The sequence below is a fragment of the Scomber japonicus genome, chromosome 8 (genome assembly GCF_027409825.1).
Source record: "Scomber japonicus isolate fScoJap1 chromosome 8, fScoJap1.pri, whole genome shotgun sequence".
Taxonomy (NCBI): domain Eukaryota; kingdom Metazoa; phylum Chordata; class Actinopteri; order Scombriformes; family Scombridae; genus Scomber; species Scomber japonicus.
The window spans coordinates 12,820,617-12,841,997 of NC_070585.1; the positions used below are offsets into that span (position 1 = coordinate 12,820,617).

Genomic DNA, 21,381 nt, shown 5'->3' on the forward strand with positions numbered 1-21,381 from the left:
AACATTTAATACAAATTGGCACATCACTAGCCTTACTGAAGTAAGGTAAGGCTGGAAATGACCCTGACAGAAACTCTGGATGCCATAATACAGGTAGCAGCTCCCAGAATGGCAGAAGACAGAAAGTGGAACCTGTCTGAGATGGTGCAGCAGACAAAATCTGCTCTCAGGCATGGAGATATTCTGGACCAAGTGTGGCATGGAAGAGGTGGCTTAGGGCTAGGCACAAGTTAATCCACATGGTACAGAGGAATACCTGTGAGATTAGTTCCAAGGCAGTTTCAGGCAAAGCAGGGCCAGGGGACATGATGGGGAAAACCTTGAACAGCATAGGTTTGCACAGAAGCATCTTTGGGGAATGAATGGTGACAGCCGCAGCTTTATCACCAGAGTGATCATTGATGTTCTTTCCAGTCCCAAGATGCTATACCTGGAGGTACAACCAGGTCCTTTGACAGCTGGCACTAATGGTGGAAGAAGGGAGGACAAATAACAATTCCCTCTCTCCACCAACCCCTGGTTCTCAAACAACATGGCCTTTGTACCAGCAGAAAAGGTACCAAAGAGGGCATCTGCAAGAAAAGAGTCAAGCCTATTCGATACAGCCTGGATTGGAAGATTAGGGTCGTTCTAAAGGGTCACTGGTAGTGATGAATCTAAATAGAATTGTCATATTACAGCAGATCCCAACTTGAGCTTTATTACATATTCTAGCTCATTGTTTTGTCTTACCACTCAACCTCTGATCAGCTTTGTTTCCAGATGTTGCAATCTGACAAAGCTGAAAAGAAACAAAAAACAAAAAAAACACTGGGTACTTCCTGCCCAGAAGCAGATGGACAAAGTTATTGACTAGCTGTGACTAGTGCCTCAGGAATTTTAAGACCACAACAAAGCTAAATGGGGAGTAAATAGCAGGCTCACATTTATCAGGTGGACACAAATATGACTCCAAATGAATGCTTATGTCTGTCTGTCTGAAGTGCAATTAACTATTTGCTAAGACACTGACCATATCAACTTTATAAGGTGATAATGTGTCAGTGTTGGATTAATAGCTTGTTGCGCCATCCCCAAATGGGCAAAAGAAATTGATTAGAACCATATCAACCAGCCCTGATTACAAATGCTGACTACTAACTGTAGTGGCTAAAAGCTCTGTAGTCTTTACATTGTGTTCAAGTGAAACATTTAAAGCAAACTTAAAGTCACTTGAGGTGATGCAACCAAGAACTGGTTGTCAGCCATTGACCTTCTTTGTGGTTGGATTGGTGTGTTGTATCTGTGCCCCCAGAAGAAGAGATCTCTGACATATCAGATGTGAGGACTGTTGAACTTCGACAGAACAATGCTCATGTTTGTGAGAGAGAAGCTGAAGGAGAGAGAGCGAGCTAGAGAGTTGCTTCTTCTGAAACACATCAGGAACACACAGCACAGAAAATAGCAGGACTATGATGAGAACTGTACAGTCCACCTATCAGCTAACAAGAGAATGTCAACAATTGAGTCAATGGTAGTGAGGGAATGATGGCACTGTGATTAGCACAGTTGATTAATATGAAGACAATATGAGCCTTTCTGTATGAAGTCTGCATGTTCTCTTCTATGGTTTCTAACAGGCATTTTACTATTCACAGCGTACTGTATTTATATCTGCAGTTCTTAGTGCTAGAGAATGTCTGTTAGGATGGGTGAAATTCAGCTGTGATATATGTAAAATGTATCCCACATATACTAAATGGAGTCCAATTCCTCTCTACCATTAACAGTGTAGTATTGAACAAAGGTTCCCTTCCCAGATTTGGAGTTCTGGCCTTGAAAATCAAAAACAAGTGTCTATCTGCCAGTATGTTTATGTGAAAGTTCGTCACTGATCCTTTTTCTTTATGTGTACCTGTGTCTGCATTGGATATGCCTTCCTCTGTACTCCCACCAGGCAGTGCTGCAAGCCTTTGAGCTCAGGAGTATTACCATGAGTTGCGTGTGAAGCAGGTTACTCAGCCTGTCTGCAGCCAGGCAGTGAACCTGCTCTGAAACTGTATACCTGTGCTGAAAAGAGGAGTCGCCATTTCAGCGCTGTCTGTTTGGATCAGTGTTCCCTGTGGCTCTATGCCCTCTTTGAGAGCTCCTCTGTTGGGGATCTATTCCTTGGCCCCTGACTCTCTCCCTCTATCGACACAATGGGCCCTTTGTACATACATATACTACTGATGTGGGACCTTGCTTCGTATTTTCCGCAATTATACATGATCCCACCCCAGCCACCCCTCTTGTTGCTGCTTCATTGGAGAAAAATGCAATCGAAATGAGGAGAAATGCAGTGAAACAGGGACCCGGGAAGAGGCTTGCAGGAATTAGATTGTGGTGCTGATAAGTTCCATATAGAGCGAGTAAACATGTTCTTATCTTGTTATCCAGCTTGCACATTAACACATGGTGTGTGGAGGAGGTGGATGAGGGTTTAAAAGGATAAATCAAATCCTAATCATTCTGTTTGGCTATTCCCACTCTCTGCTCTTTGTCTCTATTTCTGTTTCTCATTGTGCAAAGAACTCTGGTGCACACGCAAGAACAATCGAGAGGTCAGAAGTACTAGCCATTTTCCTACACCTGCTGAATGCTCCAGAAATGAGTGCACAGTGATTACGTGCCCTAATGTGTGGTGTTTAAAGAGCGGTTTCCTGCAGCAGAGTTAAATGGTGGTGCCCTCTGTGAAGTATTAATGATGTGGATGGATGAATCAGGTCGGCACAAACCTGTTGACGATAGCTCCGGCACTCTCTTAAAGCTGCACCCAGACATCAGGCTTAACCGCTTGGTAAATTGGACATGCTTGTTGGCTGTAGCTCCAATTTATGTGCGCTCTCTATTGCAGTTAGTCCATCTTCATTATTGAAATGGCCTCTCGTCAGGTCTTGACAGAGTGGTGGAGATGGTAAAGGGAGGGAGAGTCTGTGGGAGAGGGGGTAGCAAAACGGGAGAATCATGAATAATGTGGAAAATAAACATTTGAGGCATTGGAGCTAGTTGGCAGGAGGGGAGTAGAGGGGAGTGTTGTGAAATGCCTGGCTTTCATTTTCTCCTTCTCTCTCTCTGATGCTGATGCTGTGGATCCTCAGCCTTGGGGCTTTGTCTAACACACATGCAATCGGGCATAAACACACACACACACACACACACACACACACACACACACACTCATACACAAGAATGCATCCACAAGCAGCGCTACGATCTGAGCTCTGGCAGGACCTCTGTAGCCTGACCAGCAACCCAGCTGTGTGTAGTGTCACTGCTACTCTGGAGACACACACAGCATGGTGGCTGCAGTCTATTTTTAATAGGGTGCTGCAGCGACTTTACTTTTTCCTTGGGATTGTTGCATTGATAGGGACATACTTCATCTGGGTCAGTTAGTTAAGGGGGGGCATACCCAGTTCAAATTCAAGCTTTGTGGACAGAGATGTAGTTATTGCCAGATGTAGAATTTCATTTTCTCAGTGTGCCGAAATTGATACAAGATGACCTCAAAACCATCTCTGAGCTTTGTAAATGCAATGTGCACTTAAGCCTCAGCTTGAAGAGTAATAGTACTTCTCTATGAAGACAGACTGGGTTCTGGCAGGGTCTACCTACAGGGTCCTTGTACCTGCTACACACATGAGCAGATGTGATGGCTCATAAGGTAATTACCCACTGAGCCCGTGTGTATGCAACTGTAAGCTGAAGCAGGGGTTCCCTTCAGGAAGCTGTCCTCTTCCCTTCAGGTAGCTCTCCTGCTCAGGTCAGTGAACAGCTAATGACATTTAGAAGCAATAGGATAAAAGAGATGGCAGTTGTTTGTAGTCAGCCGCACACTACCTTTGTCTTATTGTCTGCCGTCTGTCTTAATCTCCCAGCCACCCTTTTCACACCACAAGGAGATCATGTTATTAGATCCCCTCCCCTGGCTCATTTGTCATCCTGCAGCTCCACTCCACCAGAGAAGGACTGCAGGAGCTGGGGAAAAAAAGAAAAGCAGGAGAGAGAAAACAATATAAACAGGCAGGAGGCCACAACATCAAATGTTCATCATTTACTGGCCCAGAGTCTCTTCTATCGTCAGTATTGTTTCAGGAACCACACTGGATAATTATGTTTTTTTTCTCTCTGTGCCACCCCACCCAATTCCTTGGCTGACAAACTTCAACCTCTCTTCTCTCTCTCTCTACCTTAACATATTGTTTTGTATTACATTGTACCCAGTGCACTGCATCCTGTTACACATAGGCACCCACTCAATCATCCCCACCCCCACTTTCACCATCACTTGCAATAGTAGAAAGTATTGTCAGTGTTCACAGTTTGCTGTCACCGCCTTAGTCACATCTCTTTAATCTCTTTTCTTTGAGCTGGGTTGGTTTTCTTACTTTGGAGGCACACAGGAGGGAGGGAGTCAGCTAATTACAATAAACAAATATGCTCAGTGCTGTCTATGTAAGGTTCGTATAGGTTAACAACTCTGCTATAAATGTTAAATGAAGCTTAAAATAGGATAGTATGGCATACAGTTGCCATAGTGATCTCAGCTGCAATTCTTTGTGTACTTTCTTGGTTGGAAAAGTTTAAATTAATCTTAGATACGAATCTGTGATACAGAGAAGAAATGAGTGATTGTTTGGTGCCCCAAGGGCCTCTTTGATGTCTCTCTCTTGTTGAGCTTGAGCTTTTCTTCAATTACTGCAACTTTGTGTTTGTCTGTGTCTTGTGTCAGTCTTTGTTGTAATGAAATCCAGTGTGCTGCCATTAATGTTATTCTGCATTAGAGACAGCCAATCTTTAATGATTGCCTTCATACCCACGTTTCTTTGTATCTCTCTCTCTTCTCTGTTTTTCTCTGGCTCTCCCTTTCAACAGGTGGGACAGTCAAAATGATGCGTAGGAGGTGCAGCGTTGAGCCGTATTGATGGATGTGTTAACAGACAGCAGTCTCACATTGATCGTGAAGACTTCAGAACCAGAGAATGCAAATGCAGCGGAGGACACAGGTGAAAATACTTCCCTCCCCCCTAACATCCAGTGACTTCTTTTCAAATGAAAAATGCACAACAATATAAATATTACACTTTATAATTTGCCTGGAACATTAAGAGTAATAGAAGAATTTTTAATTTCCATCAGAACAATCAAGCATTTGTCAGGATAAATAAAAACACTCTCTCCCGACACCTATAAAACTTCGAAAAGACAATTAGTATTATCACATGCCATAGAATTAGCTTTCATGAATTAGCTTTTTACCCTCTGTTTTAATCTTTTTGAAGAGATATGGGGAATGTGAAACACATCCTGTCTTTTTTTTTTAATGAAAAGTGGAAAAGAAACATTAAATGAAGCTTTTTAAGCTACTGTTAATCCTCTTTCCTAATGCTTCCACAACTCAAACTCAAACCACAAAAATTACATCTACCTTTTCTAATAAAAAGGTGCAAATGTGAAAGAGGGGTGCAACCATTAATTCTCTCACACTCATTCACAGTCATTACCATAAATGGCAAAAGAGAGTCTGTGCATATCATACCGTTTATTCAGATTCTTTTTTTTCTTTTGTCTTTTTTCTTCCTTTTTCTTCTTCTAGGTTGTACCTGCTGCCTCTGATACACCTGCATCATAATGATATTCACATGTTGTAAAAACACTTCACATTAAAACTTAACACAATTGAATCTAGAGACATTTACAGTGCAGTCCCTTCCTTTTTCTGGACTGTAAAACCCATTGATGTGCATTTTCCAAGACTCATTCAGCCGCTACCTACCGCCCCCTATAGTTTACCACTACCAAGCACGACTGATCCTTAGATGAGGTTTATCTTAGTATTTCAGCTCTGTCAGGCTCAGTGGGGAACTGACCGGTCCCCACTGTGGGAATCACAAAGAGGGAGGGAGGGAGGGAGAGAGAGGGAGGGAGAGGGAGAGAGAGAGAGAGAGAGAGAGAGAGAGAGAGAGAGAGAGAGAGAGAGAGAGAGAGAGAAAGGTGAAAGCAGCTCCATTGAGCAGGAATAGGGCAGCTCTCTGAGGAGGCATGACCGTGAATCATCCTGCAGTTACTCACCACTTATTATGAACATCCTGTACTGGCTGGATTGATTTCCCCCCACCATTCACCAAATGTCATATAGCGAAGATGGAGCAATAGGTAGCAAGCAGCTTCTGTGGCTGGCCTACCAGCTGGATGAGTGAATGCCCCAGGTGGCTGAGCTGCAGAATGGCTAGCTCGGCATTTTACAACTGTAAAAGCTTCCATATACTGTACCAGGGATAAGGAGCAGAGAAGTTGGGAGGGAAAGAGATAGCGAGCAGAAAAGGGAGAATAAGGGATTGAGAAGGGGGATGGGAATGTGGAATGATCTCAAAAAGCCATTAAAAGAAGGAAAAGGCCATGTCAGCTGTTTTCATTTGCATTGTGTTTCATTCTGTGATATTTGAGATACTTTATTCCTTCGGCTACATGGAATGGAAGTATAAATTTGATTCATGTTAATATGGAGAACGGATGGTCTTCATATAGACATGTTCTTATATCTTGTCCTATTTATAAAGTGACTGAAAGTGGATTGTAAATTAAGTGTTTTATGTGCATGTGTGGCATCTGACACACTAATAGATGAGGCTATGGACGCCAACTTGTCTACCTCCTCATGTCCATGACCATGTCCCTCAGCATGTGCTCATCTCCTCACAGAGCTACCTGGCACAGGGCAGCTCAGGCTTACCTCAGGTGGATGAAGTCCTGGATGTCATGGCTAGATAGATGAGACTTAGAGAGACTTCTGAGTGCTAACTGGTCTAGTCTGGTCTGGTCTAACTTGGCAGTGGTCAGGCTGTCTAGCATGGCTGGGCTTGGCAGGGCTGGGGATCAGAAGATCACCACCACCTGCCAGCAGCCAGGGTACTTCCATATGCTCAGTGGTGAATGTCCATGCCAGCTTGCATGAGCTGTGTTTGATTCAGCCTCAGTTTCTATTCAAAGAGCGTTCTCCTGATAACACAATTATAAAACTACAACTGTGTTAGAATCATGTCAGACTATCTTAGGATATGAGCTACACATTTATATCTGGCAGCAGGGAGTGTTTTGGATGTTTATCTTGTTTACATTTGCCAGCTCAGATGCAATAGTAACATTATGTTGTACCCTATCAGTGACTATGAGACTTCCGATCCTCCTGTGACCTCTAATGTCAAACTCAATTTGACATCAAACTTGGGGTCTTACAGTAATCGCTGTAACACCCCATGTGTGAGTGTATGTGTGTGTGTGAGTGTGAGTGTGTGTGAGTGTGTGTGTGTGTGTGTGTACGTGTGTGTGTGTGTGTGTTTGTGTACCTGTCTGACTGACTGATCTGTGGCACATTCTGAACAGCTGAAGAGCTAATGGTCCAGCTGGAGACAGATGGCCTCTCGATAACACTATACCCCCCAAGCCAATACTCACACTCTATCACTCTCCATCTCTCTCTCTCACACACACACACACACACACACACACACACACACACACACACGCACACACACACGCACACACACACACACACACACACACACACACAAGAAAATCACATGCGCACACACACACTAGATAGGATAGATTGTTAATCCACTATAAACCCTGAGGAAACAAATTTTTCAATATGGGTTTAATGTTTCACAGCAATTTTGCCCAATCTTTTGGCAATGTTAGGTGGCAGCTTAGGTTTCATGCAAGTACAGGAGGATAAAGGAAGCTAATTTTTCCCCCCTTTTGTAATTTCCCTCTTTCTGTGACTTTGCCTCTTTGTAGGGCAAATGAAAGAGATAAGTAATCATTTCTTTATATTTATCTTGTTAATGACTTTTGGAAAATAACTAGGATTATTTGAAGTTCAGGCACTGTTTACATAAACCAGTGTCCATGCCTTGAAAAAAAATCATCACAGTCCTCCAGTTATTGTATAGGGTGGAGTCTATATAATAAGTGCCATACAATGGAATTTGGCTCAAAATGTTTACACTGCACAGAGAGAAGATGTGTCAGTAACATGCTTTTGCTCTGCGGTCATTTTGGCTCACATATTGAAAAGAACTGATGGCAAATGCTTCGCTGTGATGCTTCTGCAGCCTCTGACAAGTTGCTGCTATAGTAATTTTCTGAATCCGAGAGGAAGAGAGAGGATGCATATTTTCTCTTGAGGTTTTCATTAAGGATGACAGTAGCACAGTTGTATGCTTTTAGTAGGCATTCTAGTTGCTCCCATGCAACTGCAAGCTGAAGACCCAGAGAGACCTGCTCCCAGAAACTTCATTACCTCGTTAAATCACTCTGAAATCATATCCATATTCAAAGATCACCACCAGTACAGTCATGTGGAATATTGTTTGTTAGGTAGTCCTCCCTCAAGCATTTATCACTACCTCAATAATGATTAGGAACATCCATTCTGAAATGAGGGATGCTGCTAGTTAACCTCTGTGAGCACATTCATTGTTGTGGTATGATTTTCAATTTTCAATTTTTTCTGGCATGGTTTTAAAGAATGTGTGTGAAGCAGCAGCTTGGGACTGTAGAGGGAGGCAGGTGTACATGATATTGGTTATACAGTCTCCAACATATGGGCCTGTCGTGTCCCATGTGTACGTACCTGCCTCTGCTGCTGTCATCTAATTATGCAGAGCAAACAAAGCTATCTGCCTGCTGCTACAAGCCTGCTTCTGTGGGTTTTGATTGTTACTCATCAGATGGATGTTTTCAACTGATTAAGACATTGTCACAATCGACCTGTAGAAAATCACCACAATCTACTTCCAGTTTAGTCATTACTGCTATTTTTGATGCCAATCTGTGTGATTTTGTGGTATCTTGTTATTCAAGAGCTAAGCTGGATCTGTGTCTTACAGATGAAATAATGAAAGGACGCAAAGCAAGATGACAGCATTAATCTGATCTCATATATTTCTCTTGGTTAGAAGGGAAGACACACAATATGATAGCAGTAGTAAAGTAGGTGATTTCTAAACTAAAATAATTTTTAGTAACTCAATTACTTAAACATTTGTGACTTCTCCAAGAGAAGTTTTAGATTGCTTTCTGTAAACATTTGATAAGGTTGCTGTAATATGCCCAGAACTCCTTTCAAATATTGTTCTATTAAATATAATAACTACTTTTGTACAAGCTGTCTATTGCAGACATTTACCATCATGTGAACTTAGCATGAAGCAGGTGACTCCATTTATGAGTCACCTTAATTGTAGTTTATGTTCTCATAGAATTTGATGTGAATTTTGTGTGACTGTGTTATTTCTTGTCTAATCTAGACTTTTGAACATCAAGCAGTAATGGGTAAGAAATTGTCATTACCCAACTTGACATTACTAATACTTCTTACTGGATCCAGTCGTGAAACTGAATTATTAATGTTTAAGGCTAGCATCACAAAATGACATTTTGAACTCTGGGGGGTTAATTGACACTAACTGCATTTCATGAGCCCAGAGGAAATGTCAGTGTAACTACTGAACAAAAGCAATGTAATTTTACTTTAGAGTTAGAATGCAAAGAGTTGAAAGAGCTTTTCTTTTTTTGCCCCTGCAGGCATATGTGAGCAGAGTGGCGACCTGAGTCTGTGCAGACTCGTTGATGCTGCTCTCCCTCCATCCTCACCTCATCCTGCCACAGAGACTTCACAGCAGGCCTGCCCACCGCACCAGAGGACCACGCCTACATCAGCAACCCTTGCCCTCCCCCTTGGCACTGATCCCTCTCTGGGCCTGACAGAAGCCCCATCCCCTCCCGCCCATGAAGCTCCAACTGTAGTCTCCCACCTTCACCACACTCCCAGTCCCACATCACTTCCCACCCCTGCTGTAAGCTCCTGGAGCCCAACAGGAGATACCGAGAAGACTTCCCTTCCGCTGACCGTTGCCATTCCTCTGTCAGCTACAATGATGGAGCCTGGCACTGTTTCTGCCCTGACAGAGGAGTGTCTCCTTCAGCCGACCCGCACATGTCTCGGCTGCTTCATTGAGACTCGTGATGCCACTGACCGTAATTCCATCCAAAACCCATCCCATGATCCTAATACCAACTCTGATTCAGACACTGGGCTAAGTGTACGGATAGGGGATGTGAGCCGAGAGGACTTCTCTGACATCAACAACATCAGCATCCAGTGCCTGAGCCATGCGGGGGAGGCAGTGAGTCACTACGGAGAACAGCTCCTCTCTGACCAGCTACTTAGCTTTCCTCTGCCGAAAGCCCCAGGTGAGGGCAAGAGAGTGGATGGAAACAAAACAACAGAGGACTGTGATGACCCAGAGGATGATACAACAGCTAAGAACTTGTATGAGGGACTGTTACTGGACAAAGTGAGCGGAGAGGAGGTTCTGCTGGCTAATGCTGGCCAGGACTGGGGTTACTTTGAATCTTTTATCAGTGAGAGTAAGATGGAACTGCTGGACCTTTGTTCTAAGAATGAGCTGTCAGTCAACCTCTTTTCTGAGGAAGATGTTGACAATCTATTTGATGATGAAGATGATGACTCTACTTTAAGCAGTGACGTTTGTTCATTGAAGATTCGTTATGAGTCTTTTCAGGATAACATGAGGGAAAAAACAAATGTGCTCCAGGAGGAGACCCAGTTTAACTTTTTCCCCAGTGTCCTGGCCAACTGTGCCAAGAAAGAAGAAGGAGGGGGGGTCTTGAGGAGGACTGCTGAGGAGCTTCAGCCCAAAACTGACGAGCTCATCCTGGAGACGGGACTGGAGGAAAAGGCTGGGGACTGCAGTGGTAGGAGCCCACTTGATGGCTCCCAAGGTTCACCCATGTCAACTCCCAAAGTCAACTACCTAATGGACTTCAATTCAACGGAGGAGTCAGGCGAATTCAGTGATGACAGCTCCTGCACTGGCTCCTCCTCAGACACCCTGCAGGAGGGCAAATTTAAGAAAGGCCATTCCAAAAGATTCCTCAGCCCCTCCAATCCTCTCAACTATGGCTTACGCTCCAAGAGAAAGGTTCGATACAGTGATGATTACTTGTATGATGTTGACTCGCTTGAGAGTGAGAAGAATGCAGAGAAAAAAGAGAAAGCTCCATCTGGTCAGAAAGAGGAGGAGGATGTAGACTGGTGCCCCAAAAAACGGCGGAAATCATGCCGTAAAGAGCCACCTGTGGTTATCAAGTACATCATCATCAACAGGTTTAAAGGAGAGAGACTCATGTCAGTGAAACTGGGCAAGTTGGACTCTGTGGATGCTACTGTGAGCTTAAATGCCGACACAGTAAGCAAATATGAGACACTGGCTCCTCTGAAGGATTTCTGGCAGGAGAGGCAAAGAGAGAGACAGGAACAGCTTAAGCTGGCTGCCAGAGATAAACAACAACGCGGTTTTCATCTAAACGGACGCCATCATCGCCCTTTTAATTCTAGTCATCCCAAAAGGAAATACAAGATTGCAAACAGGCTTAAGGTTCAGAGGATTCAAACTGTGGAGCAATCAGCAACAGCACAGGGCTCCCCTCTCTCTGATCAGAGCCATGGAGGTGTCACTAAAGAGGCGGCCACCCCCACGGTAGGGGGAATAATAGCAGCCCCAGGCCTCCCAGTCACATTAGACACAAACTCCATCACGCACACAGTCACAGCCAAGAGCCGCTCCCAGGAGAGGGAGGAGAGGGAGGGGAGGAGATTGGGAGGAAATAAAACAGTCAGGATAAGGAAATTCAAAAGCGAAGCCAGGCTGAGGAGCAAGAAAATGAAAGAAGCAGAAGGAGAGGAGGGGAGGAGCGTGACAAATGAAACGGATGCCTGTGTCACTGCGGCACAGACTGAGGACCCTACTACTGGGTTAGAAGAGGCAGGAATGAGCTCCACTACAGTCAAACCCCATTTCTCTGACAATGCCACCACAGCTCACACATCTGAGGAGAAATTCCCCTTTGTTTCGTCCACTGGCTCTCCTGACAAAGCTCCCTCCTCTGAGGAGGTGGAGGCGGGTGTCCCTGTCATCCCAGGGGGCTACCTGCAGACCCTGTTAGATGCCACAGACTCCTCCAGTGGAGCAACTATCTCTTATTTTCCCCAGCAGCCCTCTCGGCAGCAGTATCCTCTGGGACTGTCCCTAGAGGAAAAACAGTTTTCTTCACTGCAGCTCGCTCAGAGCTGCGTCCTATCTCCTCCCTCTGAGTCTGAGCTCCAGCAGTCTCCCCAGAACTGCCCCAGCTTTCCCCAGATGTGGCACCCACAGCTTTGCGCAAGTCACAGCCAGAACTTTGGGCCTGAGACCCCTGAGACTCCCATCTTACCCAACAACTTCCCAGCTACTGTGCCCCTGAATGACAACCTACCAGTGTCTAACTACAGCCAGCTGAGCCCTGAGGCTGACAGGCTGCTTTATGAGAAGAGCTACCTGACTGACGCTGGGCTGCAGACTGGAGCAGATCTGCAAGTGTGTCAGTCTGCCTGTGTGGAGGGCCAGGTGCAATACCAGAGAGGGTCCCTATGCACAGACAATGGCAGGCTCATCAGCTATGACTCAGTGGGCTCTCTGTCGGCCTCCTCCAGCAATTACAGCTCCCTCAGCCTCAAATCTTGTGAGCGAGAGGGTGAGGAGGAGGGCAGAGATAGCTTCTTAGCACATTGCAGTCCTAAAGTGGTGATTCAGCAAAGTGTGGATGCCCTTACCCCACTCAGGGAGTCCTCAGACCTGCTGGATATCTCCAACTTCACCCCTGACAAATTTAGACACTCATCATTGTCAGAGCTTTCTCCTCCTGAGACCCCCAACCTGTCCCCCCAGGTGGTGGGGCGGGAGATGAAGATGGCAGGGAACGTTGGAGAATACCAGGATGTGAATGATATGACTATGGAATGCAACAGGGAGGTAAAGTGGAACTGTGATGTTATGCAGCAACAGGAGCCCACAGCAAATGCATACACAGTGGAAGACAACCAGTTTCCGCTGCACAACTTTAACAGTCAGGATGTCTTATGTTTAGATAAAAAGGAGCTGGGTGTTACAGAATTTGAAGAACAGACTGGTGAGATAGCTGGTGCAAAAAGCATTAAGTCAAAGAGGAAAGGTAATTACAAACAGTCAGCTGCAGGACAGAGCCCAAAGAAAGTCCGGGCCCCCAGAGCTGCCAAGTCAGAAAAGGTGAAGACCCCCAAACAGAACTCACGTTCTACCAAAAAGATAAAGGCCATGTTAGAGGGTAAGGCAGCAAAGAACCAGGCAGGTGGCTGTGGCACAGGCCTGACTGATAGTAGCAGCACTGGAGACTGGTCTGGCCCCGGCTGGTCAGAGAGCAACAGTCTGGTAGGGGACGACCAGAGAGAATTTGAAGAGCCCTCTAATATTCTGTCCAACATTGTCTCTGGCATGGCTGAGGTCCAGAGATTTATGATGGCCTCTATTGAGCCACTGTGGAATCCCATGTCTGAGGCCTGCATGCCCTCTGAGGCCAATAGCCTCAACCTAAAGACCCTCAAAATATTGGCAGGCACAGAAGCTGATCTGAAGAAAAAAGGAGCTGCGCTAACAGGGGCTGGGAGAGGCAGAAAGGCAGGAGGAAAGGGAGGAAAGAACCAGGCCAAATTCAACCCCTCACATCCCTTATTCCCTCAACTAGCTCTGGGCTGTAACATGTTTGATAAACCCAACTTTATTAACCCTGGGCCTGCACACAAAAAGCTGTACCGCCACAAGACCAGTGCAAAGTTCCCTCGGATTGAGACACTGAAGGGGAAGCGAGCTGAGAGAGACCCAAATAAGGACATTGCACTGATGACCTCTTTTGAGAAACTGAGGTAATATTTTGTTATCAGCTGCTGTTGCACCCCCCTCTCACTTTCCCCCAGTACCTGCTCAGCCCTCCCTCCCAAGCATACCTACACTGACGCTATGCCAGAGCTGCATGAGTACGTTCCCCCTGACTACTCCCAATTCCTTTTAACCCCCCGAAGAGGAAATTAATATCTGCATGAAAAACTTCTTGTACTTTGCAAACTACCTATTGAGTGATTGTGTCAAGCTTGACTGAGATTTGAAATGACCATGGCTGCATTTTTCTTGCTTTTGTTGTTTCTGCTTTGTTTGTTCTTAATTATAGTCGTTTTTGTTTTATTTTTGTCTGAAAAAAAAAAGAATAAGCCTTGAAAACAGTTCTGTCGCCTTTTTGAGAAACTTTGTTTTTGTATCTCCTCAGCAGAACGAGCTCCCCCGAATTATGTATTTATTCCCCTTTCCCCTAAAGATGTAGCTATATACACAAATGCATTGAGTGACATCTACACACCCCTCCTCCTCATCTGTTTTTGTACGCAGAATATGGATGTCCTGTTGTTGCTGTCCTTTATACACTGCCTGGCTCATTTCAAGAGGGAAACCTACAATTAATGAGCCCTATTTAAGCCCAAGACATCTTGAAAACACAAGATGGGACCATTTTCTATTGATGACATATCAGACGTTGTCTTTTTTTTCCCTCAAGGTTGGAATGATTTTCCATTTTCTTTTATCAAGCTTTTTTTTTCTTCTGGAGTTTAGAGGAACTGGTTATCTAAATTTACATTTTTACGCCTTGCAAATTCATAAAAGCTCTACCCTCAGAGTATTTTTGTCAATGTTGTTGTACAGGGACATGCAATATTTGCAAAAAAAAAAAGAAGATCATTATAATCTTAAAATCAATGTGCCAAAAGTAACAATGCTGTGTAAATGACCTCTTATATATGTGTGAATATTGGCTGTTCCTCTTTTCTATCCATTGGAATATTGGCTGCTCGGGTCGGAGACTCCTTACAGAGACTTGCCACTACAGGAATTCTTTATTTTGGACTTTTCTCTCTTCTCTGATGAAAGGCACCAACAGCTGGCAGTGGTACACCACCACTCACTAAACCAAATCAGAAAGACTCTGAATTCTCCTCGTTTCCCCCACTTTGTTTGCCAAATTCAATTTACCTCAACATCGCCTGGCACTGAGAAGCAACAAAAGAGAGACAAAGGGGAGATCTGCTCTGAAGGCTACTGTAGAAGAAGAAGATGAAAAAAAGAGATGTTCAAACGAGCTGTCTCTGGACTAAGGAGAGTGTAGCACAGATGTTTGAGGGTAAGAAAGGAGATTATTTGTCAGTTGGGGCTGTGCCTCACTGAATAGCTGTTTTGTACTCGAAATTCAAGGCAGTTTATTACTCACAGAGATTCTGATGCACGCATCAGACACAAATGGACTTAGGACATTACATTTTTGCAGTTAGATTTAATGTGAATGTGAACGCAGTTTTCAGTGCAAATGGAATCAATAATCTTGTAAATGAAGGAAAGCATGTCTTTGCATTAGCTCCACATGGAAATCTTACTACTTTCGTACCTGAAATGGTGATTTAAACATATATTTTTCTTGACATTCTCATGGAATTGATTTCTTATCACTGCCATAACATTTAAGTTGTACCACAAGTGTATTCAGTCTCAAATTACTTTTGTTAATTATTCACATAATGTCTTACTTTAAGTTCATTCCTTTGGATGTGTTTTCTTTTGTTGTCTTTGTCATCTAGGTTTTAGATGGATATTTTGGCAGAAAATCAAGGCCAAATAAATGCACAAATTGAAAAAATGTATATGTATATTCTTTTTCTGGGCCATTTAAAGTAATTATTTAGGCTCATTCACGAATGACCATCCAGAAATCCATCTTAAAATGGACCATACAATCATGTCTAATCTGTATGAAATTGCTGGTTTTATATACAAAAGAACTGAAATGTGCAGCCCCTTCAGCTGGTCACAGGAGTATCTTTAACAAACATATATACACACAATAGGCCTATGCTTTTTTCTCTTTTTTGAATATTAAATATATGTAGTTTTTTTAAACAGGAGAGGAGCATGGATAAATTGAAGTTTGATTTAAAAACAGGCCTTGTCACACTGAATATGGTAATTCTGATTCACAGGTGATAGTAATTGATTACTTGTATATGGCAAGAATCATAATCAATCTTTCTCTTTCTTTATCTTTCCCTTTTTTCTCCCCTCTCTGCCATGATCCTTTGTTTCTTTTCTCCAGTGTATCAGGGTTAGGACCAAGACAAGCTGCTGATGGGAAGCTCCACATGGGCTGCAAGCCCATTTAGCCTGCCTTCTCTCATTTCTGCCTATTGTCAAATTGAATGTACTTCTCTGAGTTCATAGTTTTTTCTTTCTTTTTTCTTCTTTTTGTTTCTAAAATGTGCCACTGTTGAGCTGCCTCATGTTAATGGTGCTAAGAAAGCTGACAATTGTTTTTTGTTTTGTTTTTTGTTTTCCAAGAGTTAACGAAAAAAAAGAAATGCAAAATAGATTAGGTACCTAACCCTCTTTATGAATGTATATTATAATGTTATGTTCGATGTATTCACTTCATGATTCTTTGACATTGATTGGAATTACTTTTGCTCTTTTCATTAAAAGATTACCGAGCTTTATATATACTGTCTAGAGTTGTTACCAGAAGGAATCTTAATGAACTCTTGACACTACAAAATCTTGTATATTTTTTGTGTGCCAATTTGTAACATATTTTGTAAGTGTATATTTTTCTTAGAAAGTGCTGTGAAGTATTTGTGTGTGTGAGTAACCTTTTATGCGCCTCTGTGGGCAGTGGAAAGGATATACAATGACAAGTTTCTGGTTTTAAAAACCAAAATATGAAAGTATCAACAGAAAACTAGAAATATTTACATTTTGTTGGGAGTTTTGTAATAAGACCATGATCTTGTTGTGAGAGTGTTGTGTTACTGTGCAAAACACAAATAAGCGAAGAAAAAAAAAAGAAAACTTGGAAAAAAATATAATTTGTGAACAATTTGCTGTTTTATAGATTTTCATGTAAATTATTTGAGTATTATTTTGTTTTTTTGTTTTGTTGTAACTGTTGCAAAGGTTTTAAATATTTGTGATCAAGCCTGTATGGTGATAATGTAATATTGGTAACTTGCTGAGTTTTGTAATAATGTTTATGGAGTAAATATACAAATTAAAATAAGATTTTGAATGCTGCTTTCTGAAGAGAGTTGGGTTGTGTTTTTTACCGCCCACCAGTTGTTGTAGATAGTAACTGAAATATAAATTGTAAACAAAATCTACACTGTTAACAACAAATTCAATCAATTTACAATAATAATAATTATTATTATTGAGATGTCAGGACTGAAGTATAGGAGCAAATCTGTTAATAATAACTGTATTAGTATAGCACCTTTCATACAAAAATGCAGCTCAAATCAGTGGTTAGAGCACCCGCCCCATGTGTTAAGGCTACAGTCCTCACCGGTTCGAACCCCGCACCGAGCAGTCCTAGCCTGCGTGTCATTGCCCCCCTCTCTGCCTCCCATTTCCTGTCTCTCTACTAACCTGTACAATAAAGGCAAAAAGCCCCAAAAATAAACTTAAAAAAAGCAGCTCAAAGTTCTTTACAACAAAAGAAATGACATGCACCAAGTACATGAAAAAATACATACAATGAAAATAAAGATGTACCCACACTCCCAAAAAAACCCAAACAAACTATTATGTTTATTTTAAAATTATGATAGACAAAATAAAGTGAAAATAGAATACATAGAGTGCGTACTCCAATGGTGGTAGTTTCTTAATAAGTGAAAACTAAAAGTATTTCACCAGGTATACACAATCCATAAATCGGAGCCATAAGCATAACAGAACCTCCCTTTTCTCAACTGACACAGACCCACCACCAGTCTCCATTAACCAAAATAAGTCTCTTTCAGCTTACCCCAGAATGTCTTCCCACAGGTTTAACCTCACTGTGGGTCTTATCTGTGTCAGGCGCAACCTGAAGCTGCCCTGGGGAAGAAAAAAAAAAACCTTAGTGTCACACACGTCTTTTTTCCCTCAAACCTATCAACCACTGATCCTAAACCCATGCAACCTTAGATGAAAAGTGAAACCAACTTGATGATAATTAAAATTAAATGAAATAAAGTGAAAGTAGAATATATAGAATGTGTACTTAAGTGGTGGTAATTTTAGACTTAAGCAAAAACTCAAAGTATTTCGCCATGTTAATGCTCAAAGCATTTCTCCCCATTTCTGTGATATCACTTCAGGAATAGTAAGAGGGAAGAATGCAGTCTGGTATATCCCATGTTTGTTCTTGACACAAAATGTGTACGTGTAAATACAACCTCAGTAATTCCAATTAGTCTGTCCATATTTGTTATATTGGAAGATTCGTAGATGAAAGGCATTTTAATCTCTGCACAAGTTGGGCTTTGGCTCATGTTATTTTAATGTCATATCTAATTAGCACTCAGGGTCAGGCATTGCTAGAGTGACTGCTCATCCGTAACTCTTAGCTGGGCTGCTGTGGTCCACACTGCAACTCATTCTGGCATGCTTAATTGGAGCTGGAGATACTGTCTCAGACCATAAACAGATCCTGTGATGTATGCCTCCAAAATTGTCAGGTGGTATTAACATTGTTTTTGTTCTTTAGTCACCCATAGCAGATAAGGGAGCGAGCAAATTAAGATGGAATGTCTAATGCAATGGATCAGGTACACCTGTGGTTATTAAATGAGATCTTAGTTATTGTCAGTGCGTCCTCACATTGCAGAGAAAGCCATAGGCTCTCTCATTAGGACACTTGTTTGTTTACTTTTTAAATCACCACTGACAAGGATATAGAGTAACAATTTGAAAGAATCAGTCAGTGTTTAAATTAGCATGTTTTCATAATGTTGGCATGTACTGTACTTATTGAGTTAAATCACAAAGAATCAAAGAACTTACAAATAATGCAATTACTCAAACATCTTTTCTTTTGTTTGGCTGGCAGATAAGCAGTTCTACAAGAGAGAAACTTCTTTAAATCCAACCTTGCACACTAATCTGATGTGTTCCGTAAGATGGCGTTACGCTGCAACTAGTTAATTCCTTTTTTGTGTGTTAGAACAAAAGCTTTAAGCCATTACAGAAGCTTTCAACAATTGCCAAATAGCCTCTTATAGTTTTACTGATAAGTGTTTATTTCCAGGTATTTGGTAAAATAGGGAAAAACATAATTTTCTCAGACACGTGTGTTTGAGTCTGTGGTGTCAGTGAGTGCTGCAGGTGTGGCTAGTAGCTTTTGCACATTGGTTTACAAATGCCCTGTAAGTAGACACCACTACTCTGGCATACTGCTGTATTAATACTGTACCTCCTGCACCCAAAAATCTAAGGCCCGTTATAAGCATGGTGCTGATGTTTCTTTATTCTACATTTTCTATAATATTTATAATCATTGCAGGAAATTAATATCATTCTGATTGACTTTGGTTTGATACAATGCTGTCTCTGAATTCTCCAGACATCAGATATGTTGGATGTTTTGATACACTTTCATTTATTGGACCTGTTTTAATGTTTTTACTTGGATGCATTGTAAGTCCATTTAGAGCATCACTACAATGGCTTTAAATCATTCATAACACAGAACATTTTTGCCTTGCATTATATGATAGGAAATTGTAGATTGAAATCAACATCCTAATTTAGTTCATTTTGATTCCATATGTAATCACACATATAATATGCCTTATATATATTATAAATATCATTATCTTTCAGATACAGTAGCAGTAACAATAACATATACTGTATGATTTCTCAGTTATTGACAATTATTGCTGACACACAATACTAAGACATAAAGGCAAGGTGACAACAAGTTAATAACAGGTGCTTTGCTTGACAAAAAGAAACAAATCTAAAAGATTAATTTACAGCCTATTTGCAATGAACTAGACGATAATGTAAAGTGAATCAGTGTAATGTGTTCATGATTTTTAAAACAGCTAGACTTTGGGACATACTGTCAGCAGGTCTTATATTGAGATATATGACATTTTCTTTTATAGATTTTTAAGATGATCTCCCAGACTTCTGTCAGACAGATTAAGGTTACTGTAATTTACACATGCTACATTTCTACTCTTTTTTCTCCTTTTTGATGTGTCTCAACAGGTGTAGTAAGTAGTCTGGGGAGTATAGGCTACCATGAATACCTACATCTATATTAATGACAAAGCAGGAATAGCCTGTTCATTAATGGTACTTGAGATATTCACTTCTGGCTGGAAAAGTATCATAATTGATTGAAAATAAACAGTTCAAAAATGCTACTATGAACTTCTGCATACCCTGTACAACACTACTGATTATACAACACCAGAGACCATAAGCATAATTAGGTGTTAATGATGACAGGAGTCACTGCCATTTTAAAGTGATTGTATGACAGTATAGTGGCCTTATGTATGTATTGCCTTAGAAACCACTTTAAAAATGTACATGACTATAAAATATATATAATACCAAACAGGATAAAATAATATGATATTGATAGCATAGTAACAATGAATTAGATATGTTTTATGCTGTGACATCCAGTATATTATTGGGTAAATTACATGCCTGTAAACACAAGATTATTCCATTAAAAATCTCCAAATAGGCAAACAACTAACAACTGATGTGTCTAGACTTTATACATCTTCCAATCTCTGAACTCTACAAAATGTGGGGTTTTCTTTAAAGTATTGAAACAAAATGTTCAATAAAGTACAGAAATTCAATGTTCTATGAACTTGTTTTTGTTTTTAGGGACAAATGTCAATGTTTTTTTTTAATTTAAACTTCATTATAACACATTTCACTTAATAACATTGCTAATGTTTACCATTGTGAATTGAAACAGGGATGAAAAAAGTACCCATTAAAAATCATTACATGAACAATAAAGTCAAATGAACGGTCTTTACATTCAAAATATATTACATATAGAACATCTTTAGTTGAAAATATATTTATGATAGAAATGACAACTGACTCACAAGTCTCAGGCGCTGCCGTGTTGGAGTTCTTCCTGTGGAATGTGAGGGTTGCCTCCTTGCGAATTTGTGTTGCTGGGAGGAAGACTCTGACTGTTGTTTGTACCTATGCACTGAATAGCAGCTCAGAGTACCGGGCCTTTATGAACTCGCTAGGTGGCGCCCTGGACATAGCCCGATGAGTCCATAGTTCTGCTGGGAGACTTCAACACCCACGTAGGCAATGATGGAGAAACCTGGAAGGGAGTGACCGGGAGGAAAGCCTGCCTGATCTGAACCCAAGCGGCGTATTGTTATTGGACTTATGTGCTAGTCACAGCTTGGCCATAACAAACACCATGTTCAAGCATAAGGGTGTTCATAAATGTACGTGGTACCACGACTAATGATCGACTTTGTAGTTGTGTGATCTGACCTGTGGCCATATGTTTTGGACACTTGGGTGAAAAAGGGAGCAGAGCTGTCAACTGATCACCGCC

At 41.7% G+C, this 21,381-nt stretch overlaps 1 protein-coding gene across 1 annotated transcript; it reads left to right on the forward strand.

Moving 5' to 3' along the window:
* Window positions 1-4,945: 4,945 nt before the first annotated feature.
* nexmifb (neurite extension and migration factor b) lies at window positions 4,946-13,832 on the forward strand. The gene is made up of 2 exons (XM_053324099.1): window positions 4,946-5,027; window positions 9,613-13,832. Exons 1-2 carry the CDS (start codon window positions 4,946-4,948, stop codon window positions 13,830-13,832), a joined length of 4,302 nt encoding a protein of 1,433 aa, XP_053180074.1.
* The last annotated feature ends 7,549 nt before the right edge of the window (window positions 13,833-21,381 follow it).

Excerpts from the sequence above, each read along its gene's own strand:
- nexmifb (XM_053324099.1), top strand. The coding sequence starts at position 4,946 with ATGGATGTGTTAACAGACAGCAGTCTCACATTGATCGTGAAGACTTCA. Across the intron at positions 5,028-9,612 it reads AAATGCAGCGGAGGACACAG|GCATATGTGAGCAGAGTGGC; the intron begins GTGAAAATACTT and ends TTGCCCCTGCAG.